Source organism: Nelumbo nucifera, chromosome 8, assembly GCF_055504915.1.
Source record: "Nelumbo nucifera cultivar China Antique chromosome 8, China Antique-T2T, whole genome shotgun sequence".
Lineage (NCBI taxonomy): Eukaryota > Viridiplantae > Streptophyta > Magnoliopsida > Proteales > Nelumbonaceae > Nelumbo > Nelumbo nucifera.
In genome coordinates this window covers 3053862-3072926 of record NC_142656.1, presented here as the reverse complement: position 1 = coordinate 3072926, position 19065 = coordinate 3053862, and the positions used below count along the sequence as shown (strand labels likewise).

The 19065-nt window shown below is 37.2% G+C and overlaps 1 protein-coding gene across 1 annotated transcript in view; it reads left to right on the top strand.

Moving 5' to 3' along the window:
- ELF8 (binding protein) overlaps window positions 1-19065 on the top strand; it is a 51784-nt gene that overhangs the window by 23635 nt on the left and 9084 nt on the right. The window contains exons 10-20 of the mRNA XM_010263621.3: window positions 4983-5083; window positions 5175-5267; window positions 6257-6325; window positions 7432-7524; window positions 7719-7985; window positions 8945-9025; window positions 9146-9304; window positions 9526-9621; window positions 13541-13642; window positions 13734-13841; window positions 13930-14154. Of these exons, the coding sequence (XP_010261923.1) occupies window positions 4983-5083; window positions 5175-5267; window positions 6257-6325; window positions 7432-7524; window positions 7719-7985; window positions 8945-9025; window positions 9146-9304; window positions 9526-9621; window positions 13541-13642; window positions 13734-13841; window positions 13930-14154 (1394 nt within the window). The remainder of the gene's footprint in view (window positions 1-4982; window positions 5084-5174; window positions 5268-6256; window positions 6326-7431; window positions 7525-7718; window positions 7986-8944; window positions 9026-9145; window positions 9305-9525; window positions 9622-13540; window positions 13643-13733; window positions 13842-13929; window positions 14155-19065) is intronic.

Here is a 19065-nt window from a genome sequence, read left to right as displayed (position 1 = left end):
CAAGGCGTCTAGGCAATTCTAGGCGACATCGGTGCGCCTAGTTGCCCAGTCGCCTAGGTGATAAGAATTTTATAATATAAAGAACTGACTTTTGGCTAATTCCCTAGTTTTATATACCATTCAGCATTTATATTAATTAAAAAATAGCAATTCTATTTATTAACATTAATCTTTTTTCTAAAAATGTGGCAAATCATCACATCTAAAGATAAAAATCTTTTACATATATTAATTTTATTATTTTTAAAAATAATACTATAATAAGTATTTAAAAGAGCAATTTCATATCAATTAGCAATTAAAGAAAGTTATTAACTCTATATGATAAATATTCAAGATGGAATCGAGGTATATTTGAATCCCATCGATAATACAAATTGTAGACCCAATCCAATTGTATCTCACAAACATCAATTTGAATATGGATCCATTAGGGATGCTAGATATCTGAATCTAATTTGATCTGATTTAATTTCTGAAAATTTTAATAAATTTTTAAAAGGAAAAACATAGCAGTTATACAAGTATTTTTTCAACTATTTTCATCATATATGTACATGTCTTTTATAAAAAAATAAATAATATAAAAAGTACCAAAAAAGTAATATAAACATATTTATAAATAAATAAATAGCATATATAAATAATCGGATTGGATTCTTTTGGATCAGATAGGGGTAATTCTAATTCGATTCGTTTTTTTAATCGGATCCTATTATCTCATCCAATCCAACTAAAAAATTTGACAAGAGAATATCCGAATCCAACAAAATAGGATTGGATTTCGGATCATGATCTGATTGATTTATACCCCTATCCACCATCCACAACAAAGACACAATGGCCCACATTGCCTATCACGTGGATCACTAAATACGTGTAATACATACTTATCCAGGCAATCAACTTGGTCCATTGGATCATTGGTCAACTATGATATTTCAAAAGTTTTTTTGATAAAATTTATCTCCTATCATGCTGCAATCAAATATGCAAACCTCGTAAAGAATAAAATTATGTTGGAACAAGATTTAGATTGATGCAACAAATCATAACAATCTTTAATTTTTTTTTTCAAATAAAAAATATGTTTTCAATGAACACGCAATATATTTGATGTTGTTTTCAAAAATATCTTTGTCATATTTATATTTCTTTTACCCTATTTATAAACCTCAGATGCACGTGCCCCTGATCTAGTATTTCATTTAAGGGAGAGAGATAGAATAGAAAAAAGAACCTCTCTATACTTTAACATTGTTTTTTATTATACTTTAGAACTTTAAGCTCAAACTACAACCTTGGAGAGGTGTGAGCTGCAACCTCTCCCAACTGATTACAGGGAAACTAGATATGTATAGCATATAATAAAATGCATTTAATACACATATTAATTAGATAGAACAATATAAATGATATTATTTAAGGCACCTGCCTTGTCATTTTTGTTGCCTAGGTGCTATAATGTCAAGGCGCTTGGGCTAGGCGCCCTTAGTTGGGTGCCTAGTCACCTAGGTGACGTCTTGACAACTATGAATGGGAATATGTGAATCATGTATAAGGGATCTCACCATACTAGCAATATGATGATTCTTGCACTCAACTGCCCCATTTTGTTGAGGTGTATCTGGGTAGGACCTCTGAGACTGAATGCCATGTGTTTAAGATAGGTTTGGAACTCACCATCCTCACTATCAAAGTACTCTCCCCCTGAATTCGATCGCAAGATACTTATGGTGCTTTCAAACTATTTCATAACCATGGCATGAAAGTTCTCAAGTGTGGGAAAAACTTCAGACTTTTTATGAAGAAAATAAACCCATGGATATCGTGTGCAATCATCAAAAAATAACACAAAATATCTATAGCCTAAGTAAAAAATAATAGGAGATGACAAAACATCACTATGTATAAGATGAAAAGGAATAGAAGTGCTCAAAAGAAGATGGAAAAGGCAAAACATTACTTTTACTATAACAAGTCAAACAAGATTTATCAACATTCTTAAATGAAGAGCTAGTAACAGGTAAATAACCATAACAAAACATATAATCCAAGTTTTCAGCATGAGTGTGTCCTAAACATCTATGCCATAAATGCCACACATATTATAAGCAGTGATTTAAAAGGTGCGCCTAGGCGCATTTCAAGGTAGGCGCCTTGCCCAGGTCCTAGGCGCAGCCTTTTCAAAAGGTGCACGCCTGGTGCGCCTTGCGCCTCAGCCCAGGTGTGCCGTTGGCGCCTTTTGAAACTTTGATGCTTTTTTTGTGTACCGGAGCTTCGAGAACCTCCTATTATAAGAAACAAGGGAGAACTATAAGTAGTAGACAACAAAAAGAAGCCGGAGGAGAACTCTTGTCCTAGAGTTCTAAAGCAAATAGATGTCCAAGCCTATGCTCCTCCTTCAGCTACCTAGTATGTAGGTCTTGGATAAAACAACCATCACGAGAAAAGAGAACATTGTTACCATCATCTACAAGTTGTCCAATAGAAATCAAATTAGTAGTCAATTTAGGAACAAAGAGGGTTTCAGGAAGATGAAGGGGATTGTATTGGGAACTGGACAAATATAAACCATCACAACCACAGATTGGAAAAGTTTCACCATTAGCGGTAACAATGTGATTATAGGTAGGACATGGTTTGGGAGACTGACCAAAGAAGGCCCAGTCATGGTTTGAGGCTCCAGAATCAATTATCTAAATATGAAATGGAGAAGAACATAAATAAGTAGACTTCAGCCAAACTTATAGTAGAAAAAGTAGAAGAAATAGCTGAGGACATCAATTGTTGAATCTTTTCTTCAGTAAGAGAACCCTGAGAGTCTGCCTTGGGAGCTGAAATAGAAGAAGGAGAAGCATCTGATGGTTTAGCCAAAACTTGGAAGGCTTATGCTGTCCTTTCTTGGGAGACCAAGTTGGGCATTCAACATTCAACAATAATATGCCCCTCTTGTTTGCAATAGGTGTAACAGTTCTTCTTGTAGTGAGATGCCACATGTCCAAATTCTTTACACTCATAGGATAAATATATGAAAAATCTTTCTTCCTCTTTTGTTTGGTAGCTATAAAAACTTCATTCATGCTATGCTCCTTATTATCAAGAGAGGATTGAGTAAGAATCTGGGCTTCCTCTCTCAATAACTCACCAAGAATATCATCCAAATCTGGTACTGTCTTCCTACTAAGAATGCTAGATCGTGTTGTTTCATAATCAGGCCAAGGTGCATAAAAAAATGCATAACATTCCTCTTTTCGAAGTGTTTCTTCATAGCCTTTACACAACAATTTGTTGATAAATCTCCAGGTGAACCAACTCATATTCAGTCCAAAGATTCACAAAACCAGCATAGTATTCTTGAATTCTTTTATCCCCTTGAGTATAATGAAATATGTCCAACTCTATTTGATATTGTCTGGACATATTTGACTATTGATAGACCTTTTCAAGGTATTCAAACATGTCATGTGCAGTCTTGAGTCCCCTTATTGAACTCGCAACATCAATAGTGACAGAACAGACACAGCCTGTGCATTTTCTGTCTTCCATTGCGTCAGCCCCTTTGCATTACTAGAATCGGGCATGGCAGTAGAATCATCAATTTAGCCCCACATTCCTTTCCCTTCAACAAAGTACTAGAAGTGAACCTTTCAAAGTGGATAGTTTCTGCTGTCAAATTTTACTGAGATGATTTAACCTTTTACAGGTCTCATAATCAACAAAGTATAGATAAAGACAAGGGAAACAAGCAAAACAATCACCGAGAGCAAGCAAATAGTGTTGGGAGAGAAGAGACAAAACCTCTTACAGCCAACAAAAGGTGTCCAAAGCACAAAGAAAACTGAAATCTGAAGTAACAGTCCAAAAAAGGAAAGAAAACCTGCTTCCGCCCAAGAGAAAGGATTAAAACTTCTTATTCACTCGTTCAAATCTGATGAAACTTTCAGAATAGGTGACACTCCCAATCAAGTTTTACCACGAAATGATATCTCTCAAGAGAGATCTAATAAGATTTCTCTTGCTGGTTGCACAGAACATTGAAGAATGGTTCTAGGGAAATCTATCTTTACAGGAGAAGATAAAATACAGTAAGGTGCAATGCTGTATAGTGTGCACACTACATAATAGCATGCAATAGAATACAAAAAGACAAAACTACCCCTCCTCTCTACAAATACATGGGCCTTGGTGGAATGGTCCGGTTGTTCCATTGTAACCTGGCTGACCAGGGTTCAAATCTTGGAAACAGCCTCTCTGTATGTGCAGCAGTGCAGGGGTAAGGCTGCGTGCATCTGTCCCTCCCCAGACCCTGCTTCGGAAGGTTCCTCGTGCACTGGGCTTCCCTTTTTTAATGAAAAATAGAATAGGTTATAAATAAGTGCGAAGAACCCCTTTTTAACTGTTAAGGCTAGCCCCAGCTACTTGACCCCTTATCTCAATCATTTCTTGTTTATTACATGTTCCTCCCTGGGGGATGATCCCCCAATACATATCCCTTTGTAGTTCTCTTTATTTGTCTCTTCCATCTTGTGACCCACAATCCATGAAATTATTGATATCCTCTGGTCAATTAATACTAATGCTATATGTGCCTTGAGGGTGTACAATCATGCGCTCCGGAACAACTTAGCTTAAGCATCAAACATCAGATGCCTCTAAAAGCAGTATTGACATGCATTAGTGGCCAGTGCAATTATTCTGTTGATGTAATATATACATGTGAGCAAGAAAATGTTTCTGAATTGGTTAGCTGAGGCTGGCCATCATTTCACTTTTATGTACTTTATATTTGTCAATTTAATAAAATCTATTATTTGTTGCTTATAAAAGAAAAGAAGCTATTGACACTATGCTTCTTATAGCCAATCAGCACTTTGGAACTCTCATTTTGTGAATCATGCTTTCTTTTTTCTTTCTTTTTTGTTTTCATTCATTTTTCATTAATTATCCTGTCCTTAATCAACTGTTTCAATCTGGAATAGGTCTTGGACAAGTCCAACTGAAGTTGGGGGATTTTAGAAGCTCTCTTTCTAACTTTGAAAAGGTGTTGGAGGTTTACCCTGAGAATTGTGAAACTTTGAAAGTGAGTCAGAATAAAAGGGAATTGGTGTTTGTGTTTTAAGTTTCTTTTTTTATCATTTCATTAGATAATTTATCTATCTAGCTGATGGCAGGCCGTGGGGCACATTTATGTTCAGCTTGGCCAAACTGACAAGGCCTTGGAGATTCTCCGCAAAGCAACAAGAATTGACCCACGTGATGCACAGGTAGTTTGCCTTATCATCACACGGTTTTCTTTTGTATGTTGCTTGTGATGTATGGAGACTAGGGAAATTTTGCAAGCAGGTTTTTTAATACCAATTGATGTAGGAAGGTGTGGTCTGGGACTTGTAAACTGAAGACGAAGTTTTTGTAGGATTTGGCAGATGGTTCAATTTATGTAGAGAGATGGATTAGGCCTCATATTGCTTGGTCCCATGGTAAATCCTTGTGCTTACAAGCATCAGAAAGTGGGTTCAAGTTTGAGAGTGGCCACCTTTGTGCTAGTGTTGTTCTCTCATCTATACTATTATAAAGTGGATACTTCCCTTTTGTTCCATGCAGGTCATAAAAGTTAAATCCAATTACCTATATATTATATATGGTTAATACTTGCATACATGTATAGCACACACTTTTACAGAAGTCCTTAGTACAAGACATTCTTCATCAAACAACATTTGATTCCTATTCCTAAAAGATAATGAACTGCAACTAAAATCACATCATCACAAAACCAATCTCTTTATATATGAACCAGAAATTTAGGATCCTCACATGGACTGTTTGGGCTTGTCACAAGGGGCTATAGAGGTGGAAAGCTGATTTTGTAGAATTAGGATTGCAAAGTGTCTTTGCATCATATTAGCTAACTGAAGTAATGCAATTGGGAGAGAAATAAACAAATTGAACGTTTTAAATGCTTGAACTGTTGAGTGCTTGAAAATGTTTTATATGTTTAATTTTATTTCTACATTTTCACTTCGAATATGTTTTATATGTTATTTTATGTATTTTAATTTGACTGTATAGGCTTTCTAAAACATTTATTTTCTTTTAAAATTTAAGTTTGCATTTCTTCTGAATTTATATTATTTTGAATTTTTAGAAATTTTACACCTTGCAGTTTTAAAATGTTGCTCCATCTCCTTTCTGTCTCTAAATTTTTAGTCAAGTGTAAAATTTCTAAAATTTTACACCTTGCACTATGGTGCAGGCGTTTCTGGAGCTGGGTGAATTGTTAATATCATCTGATGCTGGAGCTGCGTTAGAGGCTTTCAGAACTGTAAGAGCTTTCCCTTTGTTATCCTGGCCAGTATGTTAGTCTATCATTTTATATATGGAGGGGATTTCTGAATATGTCTTGCTAATGTCGTTTTGGTAGAACATGTCTTGGCCTAGTTGTTTAGGAAATTATATTTTAATACTGGATATTTAGGGCTAAATGCAGTTATGTTATTTGATGAATGATTGATGTGAGTTTTAGTGTATTTTCCTGGTAGTGCAAGCTTGAAAACAGTGGCCAATTGTAGTAATTTATTATGCTTAGCCATTGGTGGGAAAATCAATTACCTTAGGCTCAGTTTGGAAGGAGTACAAATACAAATATGTAGAGTGCAAAATCTTGTGTTTGTACTGTACGTATTTGTATTTGTACTCTTTCGAAACTTAGCATTAAATGCATAAAAGATCATTGGGTTTCTAGGAATGTCTAATTGTCTGTTTTTTTGACAAGTATAAAAAGAAAATTTCATTCCTGTAAGGACTGGCCTAATTGTCTAATTGTCTGTTGAATAGGCTTCTTTTTTATGTCTTACTTCTATTCATTCCCAGAAGGACTGACCTCAGGTTAATCTTCCCTCCCTTCCCCAAAATAAGAAAGAGAAGAAAAGGAAAGAAACAAAGAAATGAAATGCACAAGTGAATAAGCAGTGTTAAAGATGGAACAATGGCTGACCATTCCTGAACAGTTGGTTTTGTTCTTTAACCTACCATTTGTCAGAACAGATTTATATTCACAGAACAACATTCCAAAATATGACTCTAAATCATGTTATATGTGCATGTATATGGTGGGTAATTCAATTCTTAACTGACTTTACTTTTTTGAAATTCTATTAAAGATTATTGCTTCAATATAAACCACCACATTCCTTGCTGCTTCTTTTTAATGATATTTTAACTGCTGTTATTTACTCTTTCTATTTTCTGTTGCTATAGAATGAATATCACTATTCTTTACATATGTATCTGACACTTTTCTTACTTGATTTTTTAATGTGATAAAGTAATATTTGTGTTTTTTGTCTATTTTATTTATGGTCATAGTGTTTTTTTTTTCAATTTGTTTTTTAGTTATTCTGTAATTCATACTTTGTTGTATTCTGATAGGCACGCACTCTACTTAAAAAGGGAGGTGAGGAGGTTCCCATAGAACTGCTGAACAATATTGGAGTTCTTCATTTTGAAAGGGGAGAGTTTGAGGTATGCAAATATTATCCCAGATTTGTTTGTTTTAATCACATCTGTTGTGTGGAATAATCTCTACATTTTTGTTATTTGAAGGTTAACACATGCATGTTCATGTTCATTGAGTGCCTTCAAGACCTTTCATTACGTCCATTTTTATGCTGCATTTAATAACTTGAGGATAACATTAATTGTTTCTTCTTTCCCAGTTGGCTGAACAAGCTTTCAAGGATGCATTGGGTGATGGTATTTGGCTTTCTTTCATGGATGGTAAAATATTCAGTTCTACCATGGATTCTGATGTCTCTACCCGTCAATACAAGGACATGCAATTGTTTCAACGACTTGAGGTGGATGGTGTTTCTGTGGAGCTACCATGGGATAAAGTTACAACAGTGTTCAATCTTGCTAGATTACTTGAGCAATTGCATGACACTGAAAAAGCAAGTATTCTGTACCGGCTGATCTTGTTTAAGGTTCTCTCTCTCTCTCTCTCTGTGTGTGTGTGTGTGTGTGTGTGTGTCTTGTTTGCTTGCTACTCATGTGTGCACTCAATATTAATTTCACAAGTAGCATGAAATTTAGTAATGACAAAAATTATTTCTGCCAATGTTTAAAATGTCAGTTTTGGGTGAAATGATATTTAAAAATGGGTAACATGTTGATAATGTAGATTTGATGTATTGTAACAATTTGGGTGAAATGATATTAATTTGGAGTTGTAGCATTGGAAACCCAGGACCCTCGGATGTTGGGGGAGTTCTTAGAGACAATTCAGGTTCCTTAATGGCTCTCTACTCAGGTCCAATTGGTAAGGGAGACTCCACAAAGCTAAATTGCAAGATGTACTTCAAAGATTAAAAATTTGTAAAATGCAAAATGTGTACAATACAGAAATTGAAGGAGACTAAAGCATTGATAAGGTGGTTTAAAAACAAATCCAAAGGTACGTGGCAGCATAGTTATACTTTGAGACACCATTCAGATGGCTAGAACATAGTTTTACTTTGATGCACAGAGCAGTGAACAGTGTAGCAGATTCACTTGGAAGGCTAGGGGTGAATAGGGAAAGTTTGTACCTGGGGGTAATTGTATAATCAGATTTTGTCACTCTCCAAACAAGGAGGGGTCAGGTAGAAGGTTTTAGCCTGACTAAATGGAATTGTAATCATTGTACAAAATATTCTTTTACCACATAATATAAATGCTGTTTTATTTTGTTTTCTTATATAAACTCCATGTTCACTATTAAGTTGTTAGCTGAATGTGCTTGAATAAGTATGACATTCTTTTATTTATCAAAAAAAAGTATGGCATTTTTACAATATATACATTTTACCACTATGTGCAAGGCTTTCAAGAATGTTAAAATATGAAATTTTGTAGTTTTCTCCAATTGAAACTTTGTTCTGATGGCTAAATCTTTTCTTTACAGTACCCAGACTATTTGGATGCTTATATGAGGCTTGCTGCCATTACAAAAGCCCGAAATAACATTCAGCTAAGCATAGAGCTGGTATGTTTTCCCTTCTTGATGATCTTTTTTATTTTTTTTTTAATTTTTTTAATTTTTATTTTACCCCGGTTTTTAATTACCCCATGTACTTATCTTTAATGAGATAATTCGTTGTCATAGATTACAGATGCTCTTAAGATAAATGATAAGTGCTCAAATGCTCTCTCTATGCTCGGAAACTTGGAGCTTAAGGGTGATGACTGGGTTAAGGCAAAAGATACCTTCCGTGCTGCTAGAGAAGCAACTGATGGAAAAGACTCTTATGCTACTCTTTCTCTGGTTTGTACATTTTCTGCAGTGCATATTAGATTATAAAGTTTTGTGTAACTTCACTGGTCTTTCCTTATTCATCACTAGTTCCTTCAGAGGATACTTGCACTCATTCATTTTTTATTTCAATAGTATTTTTGGATAGCTGTTATGACAATCTTGTATCATATGTCATCTTTATCCGTCTAACAAGCATCGTAATATTGTACTTTTGTTTTGAATTTATTCAGGGGAACTGGAACTACTTTGCGGCTGTCCGTTCTGAGAAAAGGGGTCCAAAGTTGGAAGCAACCCATCTGGAAAAAGCTAAGGAACTGTACACCAAAGTATGAAGTGTTATCTTTTCCATGATTTGTACTTTCAATATCGATGAACATTACACCATGTAGAGTTGGAGAAATTTAGGAGATATTTCGCTAATTTTGCTAAGATATTTGGAAAATCTAAAAAATCAGGAAAGTTTTCTAGAAACATGGAATTTGTTAATAAACCTTCAAGGGATCATTAGAAGAAATATATTTGCACCTTTAAAGCTCAAACCATAGCAAAGATCTATCTAAATCAAATGGGAAAAATTAAGAGACTATAATGGGTATGTTTCTCTTTGTCTCCCTTTTGGTCTTTAGCCATCTTATCTTCTTTATATATGTCAATTATTTGCCATTTTAACATTTGTCTTTATTGTTACTATATGTTTTGATTAGATTACAAATATGTTTTTGTAGTTATATGCAGTTTTCTTTTTCTTTTGAATTATAGTGACTTAGTAAGTGAATCATATCAAGGTAATAAGCTAATTATCCAATCACCAATTCCCTTTTGGTTCTTTTAGGAAAATATTTTTAAAAAACTATGATGATTTTAATGAAATATTAAAGGCTTTAAATAATATTCTAAAATTTTAAATATATAGTTTATCAATGTCATCTGAAATATCACTATCATATCGGCAAAATATCAGGGATATTTGGAAAACAGATTCCCGAAATATTTCATATTGCCACCAAGCAAATGGGGATATTTCAGGGACATATCTCCAAATATTGTCAATATTGCGAACTGTGATCTTTTCTTTTATTTGTTACCACTTAGTGCTCTTCTTTTCACCATTCATTTTTCTTTTGTGTATTTTCTCCTTGCTACTATTTAAAGGCTTACGAAATATAGGTATTTTTTGATAGATAACAACAATTTATTAGAATATATAAAATGGAATATTTACATGGATGCCAAGCATCACTGTGGTTCGGTAGCTCAGGAGGCCATCTATACCTATTTATATATCGAATTGTTACTATTTGCAACACTTCCTTTTAATGAATAACAATTATGTATTTTACTGAATTATCATGTAAACAGTGCTTACAGCTTGGCAAAGGTCACCCATTTAGGGAAGTTAGCCCCAGTTAACCTTCTTACAGCTACAATTATATCCCCCTTTGAACTACTTTTCCCCCAATACGGTTAATCCCTTGATACCCCTTGCCCTACCAACCCATCTTCTAGAACATTAGCAATTTAGCAATCTGGTTATCATTCCACTTTTGCCCTTAATTTTTCTATTAGTCTTTGTAGCTCTCTTAAGACATCTATATTTCTATACTACCTCCTATTACTACTCTTGAGTCCCTTCAACTTCCAAGTCTCTCATGTTAAGAGCTTTTTCTCTTCTTACAAAACTATTCTATTTGACCCCAGAATAACTGCCCTTGGTTTATCCCTTGTTTTGTTAGCATATCAGCCATGCTGTTGGCTTCAGAATTATACGTATTATATATATGGATTTGGTGTGAAACTGAATTTAATGAAAGTTTCAATAGTTTTAAGCATTCCATCTAAAAAAGGCCATTACCGTTGGTCCTAGCTATTTGGGGTCTTGGGAGGGGGGCATATTGGATATGGTCCTAACATTTGGAGTTCTAAGTGTTCCATCTGATTTCGAATTTTAATGCTTTCTTGAATGCTGATTTAGAAGAAGTGTACATGGTTCAACCCCCAGGTTTTTGTGCAAAAGGTAGTGAGCAGAAGGTATGTAGGTTGAAGAAATCCTTGTACAGGTTGAAGCAGCCCCCATGGGTCTGTTCAACAGGTTCCATTTATCCGTACAACAAATGGGGTTTAAACATTATCAATCAGACCATACCCTATTTGTGAAGGGTGAAGGAAAAATTGCAGCCCTAATTGTGTATGTTGATGACATAGTAGTTACTAGTGACTAGACAACAGAAATACATAAATTGAAAGAGTTCTTAGCCACATAATTCGAGGTGAAAGATCTGGGTCCTTTTCACTATTTCCTTGGAATTGAGGTGGCCCGCTCCCAAAAGGGGATATTCATCTCCCAAAGGAAATATATTCTAGATCTATTTGAGGATACTGGGAAGTTAGGAGTGAAGCCGGTTGATTCACCAATTGATTAGAAGCATAGGTTGGGTGATAGTCAGGGAGAACCTATAAAAGATGTGAAGCAATTTTAGAGACTTGTAGACATGCTATTATATTTGTCCATTACTAGACCCGACATTGCTTATGTCATGAGTGTCCTCAGTCAATTTATGCATAATCCCAAGACCACACATCTTGAGGATGCTGAGAGGAGTCTTAGATGCCTCAAAAAGTGTCCAGGTGCTGGTTTGTTGTTCCAGAAACATGGGCATTTGAAAGTTGGAAGTGTACTTAGATGTTGACTGGGTAGTGGCAATAGATGACAGAAAGTCTATCTACTAGTGGATATTGTACTTTTGTAGGAGGAAACTTAGTTACATGGAGAAGCAAAAAACAAAGTGTGGTGGCTAGGTCCAGTGCAAAAGCAGAGTATAAAGCTATGTCCCATGGAGTAGATGAGATTATGTGGATAAAGAGCTCGTTTGGTGAACTAGGTTTTGCAGTTGACAGTCCCATGTCACTTTTTTGTGATAACAAGGCTACTGTCAACATTGCAGCCAACCCAGTTCTCCATGATAGAACTAAACATATTGAAGTAGACAAGCATTTCATTAGAGAGAAACTCATGAGTGGAGAAGTGTGTACTCCCTATGCTAGCTCTGAAGAACAATTTGTAGATATCTTCACAAAGGCCCTTCATCATCTGCAGCACAATGGCTTGTGTGACAAGTTGGACATTATTAACATCTATGTCCCAACTTGATGGGGAGTGTTAAAATTGTTAATATTTAATGTATTATGGGGTTGCAGGGGTACTGTGGTCTTTTTACCTTTTAATATTTGTTTAGTGTGTCGCCACCAGCCTAGATTTTTTGCCTCTGCACTCTCTGTTTCTCTCTTCTCTCTTCTCTCTTCTTTTCTATTTTCTCTTTATTTCTATCAAGAGAACAAGTTACAACAATATTTAAATGGTTGTAATAGATCAACCAAATAATCTATTACCGAAACAAAAACTAATATTTAACTTCATGTTTGAAATGAATATTGAGCTAGCTGAAAGTGTTAACCATGTAAGTTAGGCAGGCAATAACATTGTTGCTCCACATATCTACAATACTGTCACCAACTTATGTCATAATACCATCTCTTGTCTTGTATTGCACATAGTGCTGGTAGTGTTCACTGGGGAATATGTTGATTCTAGTAAAGTTTCATGTTGCTACCCATGGAAGTGGAAGTGGAAATGGAAATATGTCATGGAAACTATCTCTTATACCTCACATAGTGTTGGTAGTGTTCATTGGGCAATATATCGATTCTGTAAAATTTTGTATCTACCCATGGAAATGGAAATATGTCATGGAAATATTAGGGAAATTAGTTACATTTTAAACCATGCGACCAATATATGCTCAAATGCAAACAAGATAAAGAATCAGTGGATGCCCTCCTGCCTTCCTATGGTTTGTTTGTGGTGCTTTGAGAGTCGTAATCAGTTACTTTTGATGATGTTCCATTTTCTGTTAGTTGTTCGAAATGAAGGTTATAAACTAATCTGTTTTAGCCTTTTTCTTTAGGGAACTGCATTGATTTTTATTGGTTCTTGTACGAGGAGTTTCGTTGTTCCTCCCCATTCTTTTCTAATAAACTTTTTTGTTCTTGCTGGGAGGGGGAGGAGTACAATCTGTTGCATAATTGATGAACCTGAATGATTAATTCTCGATCTTGTTGCTGTATTGGATTCATCTTTTATTTGGTCTTTCTTTACAGTTACTGTTTTGTATTCTTAGTATGTCCATGCTTATGAATAGGATTTTGTTTGAAATGAAAAATGTACCTTGACTTTTCCACACTATGCAGGTTTTGGTTCAACGACCTGCAAATTTATATGCCGCCAATGGTGCAGCAGTGGTTTTGGCAGAAAAAGGCCACTTTGATGTTGCAAAAGATATTTTTACACAGGTTAGTTAAACTGATCATTTATTTTGGTAATTCCGTTTCATGCTGAAGTAGCAATTAGCAGTTATTTCTGTGATAACCCACTGATATGTAGGTTCAAGAAGCTGCAAGTGGAAGTATTTTTGTCCAGATGCCAGATGTATGGATTAATTTGGCTCATGTTTATTTTGCTCAAGGTCATTTTGCATTAGCGGTGAAAATGGTAAATCTACATAGATTGTTTTTATTTATATCTTTGATCTTTTCTTTTTTTGCATTCGCTTATGGTGATTTTATTTTCTATTTTACAGTATCAAAATTGCTTGAGGAAGTTTTATTACAATACAGACACTCAAGTTCTCCTTTATCTGGCTCGAACTCATTATGAGGCCGAGCAATGGCAAGACTGCAAGAAGACTCTACTAAGAGCCATCCATTTGGCACCTTCAAACTACACACTACGGTTTGATGCAGGTGTTGCAATGCAGAAATTCTCAGCATCTACACTACAGAAGACAAAAAGGACCGCAGATGAGGTAGCTGAATGCAATGAACTTTTTTCTTTTCTTTTCTTTTTTGTTGTCTCTTCAATGTTCTGCACAAAAAAACTCACCATCCCTATTTCTTGTGGTTCTCTTTTACTGTATTAAGAAGTGTCATCCAGGTGAAAAACACATGCTTTTAGAAGAATCCCTTGCTAATTTATTCTTGATATGGATTATCAGTTTGAAATATTTAAATTGTTATAACTGGTGTTCAAGACTGCTATCAGTCTTGATCACTAAGAAGTTTCAGATTCGATGAGAAGAGAAAGTGAAGAAGTAGAAGAAAGAGTGGTGAGAGAGCAGTAGAACACAGATTTTGAGGAGAACAGAATGTCAAATATTCTGCCGCCACCACTTTAATTTAATATATATATGTTATGCTAGTTACATGAAAGGACATATCTGCCCTTGGTGTTTACATCTAACTGCTAACACATAACAAACAATATAAAACTGAAAAATAAACAGCAACTAGGAATAACAGAATAACAAATTGACCACAGCTGTGAGTAGATACATTCTACCCTACGGACAGAGTGGGACCACAGCTGTGGGGCCCACATCAATGTTCTCTACACTCCCCCTCAAGTTGGGAGTATATGTTCATCATTCCCAACTTGGATAGATCCGCTTCTAGCTTCTTTCTTGATACGGCTTTAGTGAGGATGTCTGCTAGTGTCATACTGGATGTGATGTAAGGGAGGCATACTTCTTGAGATGAGACCCTCTCTCGTACAAAGTGGCAGTCAACTTCAATGTGTTTGGTTCTGTCATGCTGTACTGGATTATGTGCTATATTAATGGCGGCTTGATTATCACAGTACAACATCAGGAGCTTCTCATACTCAATACCCAACTCCTCAAGTAGAGATCTTAGCCATAGGATTTCAGCCACTCCGTTGGCCATGGACCTGTATTCTACTTCAACACTTGACCGGGAGACAACACTTTGTTTCTTACTTCTCCAAGAGACAAGATTTCCTCCCACAAGGGCACAATATCCTGAGGTAGACCTTCTGTCATCAACACTCCCAGCCCAATCAGCATCTGTATAGACCTCCACCTTCATGTGATTGTTGTTCTTGAATAGTATACCCCTACCTGGGCATCTCTTCAAGTAGGCTAAGATTTTTTCTGCCGCAAGAAGATGTGTGGTTCTAGGAGAATGCATGTATTGACTGACAACACTAACAACATAAGTAATATCTGGCCGAGTGAGGCAGAGATATAGGAGCTTTCCTACCAATTGCTGGAACATAACTTTGTCTTCAAGAAGCTCCCCACTCTCGGCACTAATTCTGTGGTTCTGTTCAATTGGTGTATCTGCAGGCTTGACACCTAATTTTCCAGTTTCTACCAACAGGTCTAGGACATATTTCCTCTGAGAAATAAAGATCCCCTGTTTGGATCTAGCAACCTCAATACCCAAAAAATACCGGAGTACACCAAGGTCCTTCACCTCAAATTCTTGATGAAGAAGCTGTTTAAGAGACTCAATCTCATGGCTATCATTCCCTGTGACCACAATATCATCAACATATACTGCCAGTAGTGTCAAAGAGGACTCCACCCTCTTGATGAATAGGGTATGATCTGACTGAGCTTGTACATAACCAAACTTCACAAGAGCTAGTTTGAATCTATCGAACCAAGCCCTAGGTGACTGTTTCAAACCATACAGAGCCTTGTTGAGCCGACAGACCTTCTTACTATTTCTGCATCATAGAATCCAGGAGGAAAATGCATGTAAACTTCTTCCTGCAGATCTCCATTCAGAAAGGCATTTTTCACGTCCATTTGGTATAAAGGCCAAGTGTGACTTGCTGCAAGGGACAATAGGACTCGAATAGTAGTCATCTTGGCTACCGATGCAAAGGTCTCCAAGTAACCTATGTCATAAGTCTGTGTAAACCCTCTTGCAACTAACCGAGCTTTATACCTCTCAATAGATCCATTTGCATTATGTTTCACCGTAAATACCCATCTGCATCCAACTGGTTTCTTTCCTTTGGGCAAATCAACTACCTCCCAGGTGTTGTTTTTCAACAGGGCATCCATCTCAACTTGCATTGCATCTTTCCATTCAGGGACGGATAGGGCTTCTTGCACTCTTCTTGGAATAGGGACATTGGAAATGGAACTAAGGTAGGACCTGTAGGTAGGAGATAGGCGATCATAAGATAAAAAATGGGAAATACAGTGGATTGTGGATGTAGTACAATATCGTTTCCCTTTACGGACTGCAATCGGAAGGTCAAGATCATCAATAGGGGAAGTCTCTTTGGGCTCTGGGACTGTAGTATCTGGACTTGGAGCTGTAGATGAGATTGGAGCTGGCCTGGACTGTTGATGATCATGATCAACCTGCCTGCACCGCCTGTGATAAACCCGCAACTCCTGATCCCTCTAACCACCCTCACCACTGCAGCTCTCCCTCAACTCCTGATCCTTCTGACTACCCTCACCATTGCAACTCTCATCACCCAATGGAATAGGTAAAGGAACTGCCCCACTCTCACTGCTCTCCTCCTGAAGACAAGACCTCAAACCCCCACTTTCACTGCTCTCCCCCTGAGGGGAAACCCGAGGATAATAGGGTGTCCCCTCAAAGAAGGTGACATCCATGGAGACAAACTTCCTCCTGGAGACAGGATCATAGCAGCAATAACCCTTTTGAGTTTGTGCATAACCAAGGAAGATGCATTTGGAGGCTTTGGGTTCGAACTTGGAGTGATGGGGTCCGAGAAGCTGAACAAAGCAAGTACAACCGAGTCTTAAGAGGAATAGAAAACAAGTCCTCACGTGGGTGTAGGAGGGAAAAAGGAGATCGCATATCAAGGACCCTGGAAGGAACCCGATTAATAAGGTATACCGCCGTGAGGATAGCATCACCCCAGAAGCGAATAGGAACATTGGAAGTAAACATGAGGCTTCTAGCCACTTCCAAAATATGCCTATTCTTCCTTTCGGCAACTCCATTCTGCTAAGGTGTATGAGGGCAAGAGCTCTGGTGGATAACCCCATGATGAAGAAGATAAGATGTCAATGATTTAGCAAAGTATTCCTTTGCGTTATCAGATCTGAGAACTTTGATCTTGGCATCAAATTGGGTTAGGATCATTTGGTGAAAATTTTGGGTCAGGGAAGGTACCTCATCTCGTGAACGCATGAGATAAACCCAAGAAAAACGGGTATGGTCATCAACAAATAACAAAAAATATCTGTACCCACCCATGTAAGGGATATGATAAGACCCCCAAACGTCAATATGCTCAATATCAAAAGAATTATCACTCCTTTTATTACTCAATAAATAAGGCTTTCTACAATGCTTAGCAAACTCACAACTTTCACACTGTAACTGAGACAACTCAATAGACTCAAATAAAGCAGGAAACAGGCTCTGTAAAGATCGAAAAGACAAATGACCTAATCGGTTATGCCAAAGCATAACCGGACTCACACTCTGAGAAACAAAAGACATCTTCTCAACTGACTCTCCCTGACACAACCGCTCCCTGAGCAGATAGATCCCATTCGCCTCACGGCCAGTCCCAATCACCTTCTACGTCTCCAAGTCCTGAAAAACACATCGGTTAGGGAAGAAGGTTACTGAGCAGTTCATATGCTTGGTAATACTACTACTGAAAAAAGGTTAGTATCAAGCTTAGGAACATGCAAGACAAATGACAGGGAGATAGTATCTGAAAGCTTGATGTCACCCTTCCCAGAAATAGGAACCAGGGAGCCATTAGCAATAGATACCTTATCCCTACCGGAAGACAAATGGTAAGTAGTAAACAATGAAGGCAAACTAGTCATGTGATCAGATGCACCTGAGTCTATTACCCAACAAGGTTCAGTAGTACCTGGAGCTGAGGCATGATAGGCTAAAGCTCGAGTACCTGAATGGGCGAAGGCAGATGTGGTAGGGGTTGATGGAGGCTGCGGTGGCTGAGCTGATTTCCAACTTCCTTTTCTAGCTGTATTAGGGCAGCCCGACCTGCAGCTAAGGTCTCCAAAGATGTTCCTTTTGTGCCAGATGAGGATGCTGAATCAGTGTTCACGGTTACATGAGCAGTGTGCCCTTCTTGTTTCTCAACTTCACAGGAACCAAGTGAGGATGCAGTTTCCAACATGTCTCTTTTGTATGTTTGGGCTTCTTACAATGTTCACATACAACATCCTTCTTGTCTTCCTTCCTCCTGTCCTTCTCTGAATCACCCCCTGATTTGGGTGTAACCGCTACAAAGGCTGGTGTGGGTGGCTGAGGTTGCATCATAACCTTCCTTCTGGTCTCTTCACTGTGTACAAATGAGTATGCCTGAGAGAGAGTCACACTGCCTCTAGTCAAAATCTGTTGCCGGACAATATCATAATCTGGATTTAAGCCTGCCAGAAACTCAAATACCCGGTTTGTCTCAACCTGCTTTCTATATATCTGTGCATCTTTGGGACTCTCCCACTCAAGAGTCTCTAAGTGATCAATCTCACGCCACAGGGACTGCAAGGTAGAGAAATATACTGAAACCGGTCTCTCTCCTTGTCTAAGATTTTTCACTTCACATTTCAATTCATATGCTCTGGCAACATTAAGGGGTTGGGAATAAGTTTCTTTCATAACATCCCATATCTCCTTAGCTGTCTTTGCCCACAAATAATTCCGGCTAATATGAGGCTGCATAGAATTACACAGCCATGTCATAACCAAGTAGTTTTCTTGCATCCACTTGGTATATGTCGGGTCTCCCTTGGGAGGTTCTTTCATGTCTCCCAAGAGATACCCTAATTTACCTCTTCCACCAATAACCATCATGGCTGATTGGGCCCATTCCAAATAGTTTGTTCCATCAAACTTTACGGTCGTAATCTGACCACCCATCTCAGAAACACTACCATAAC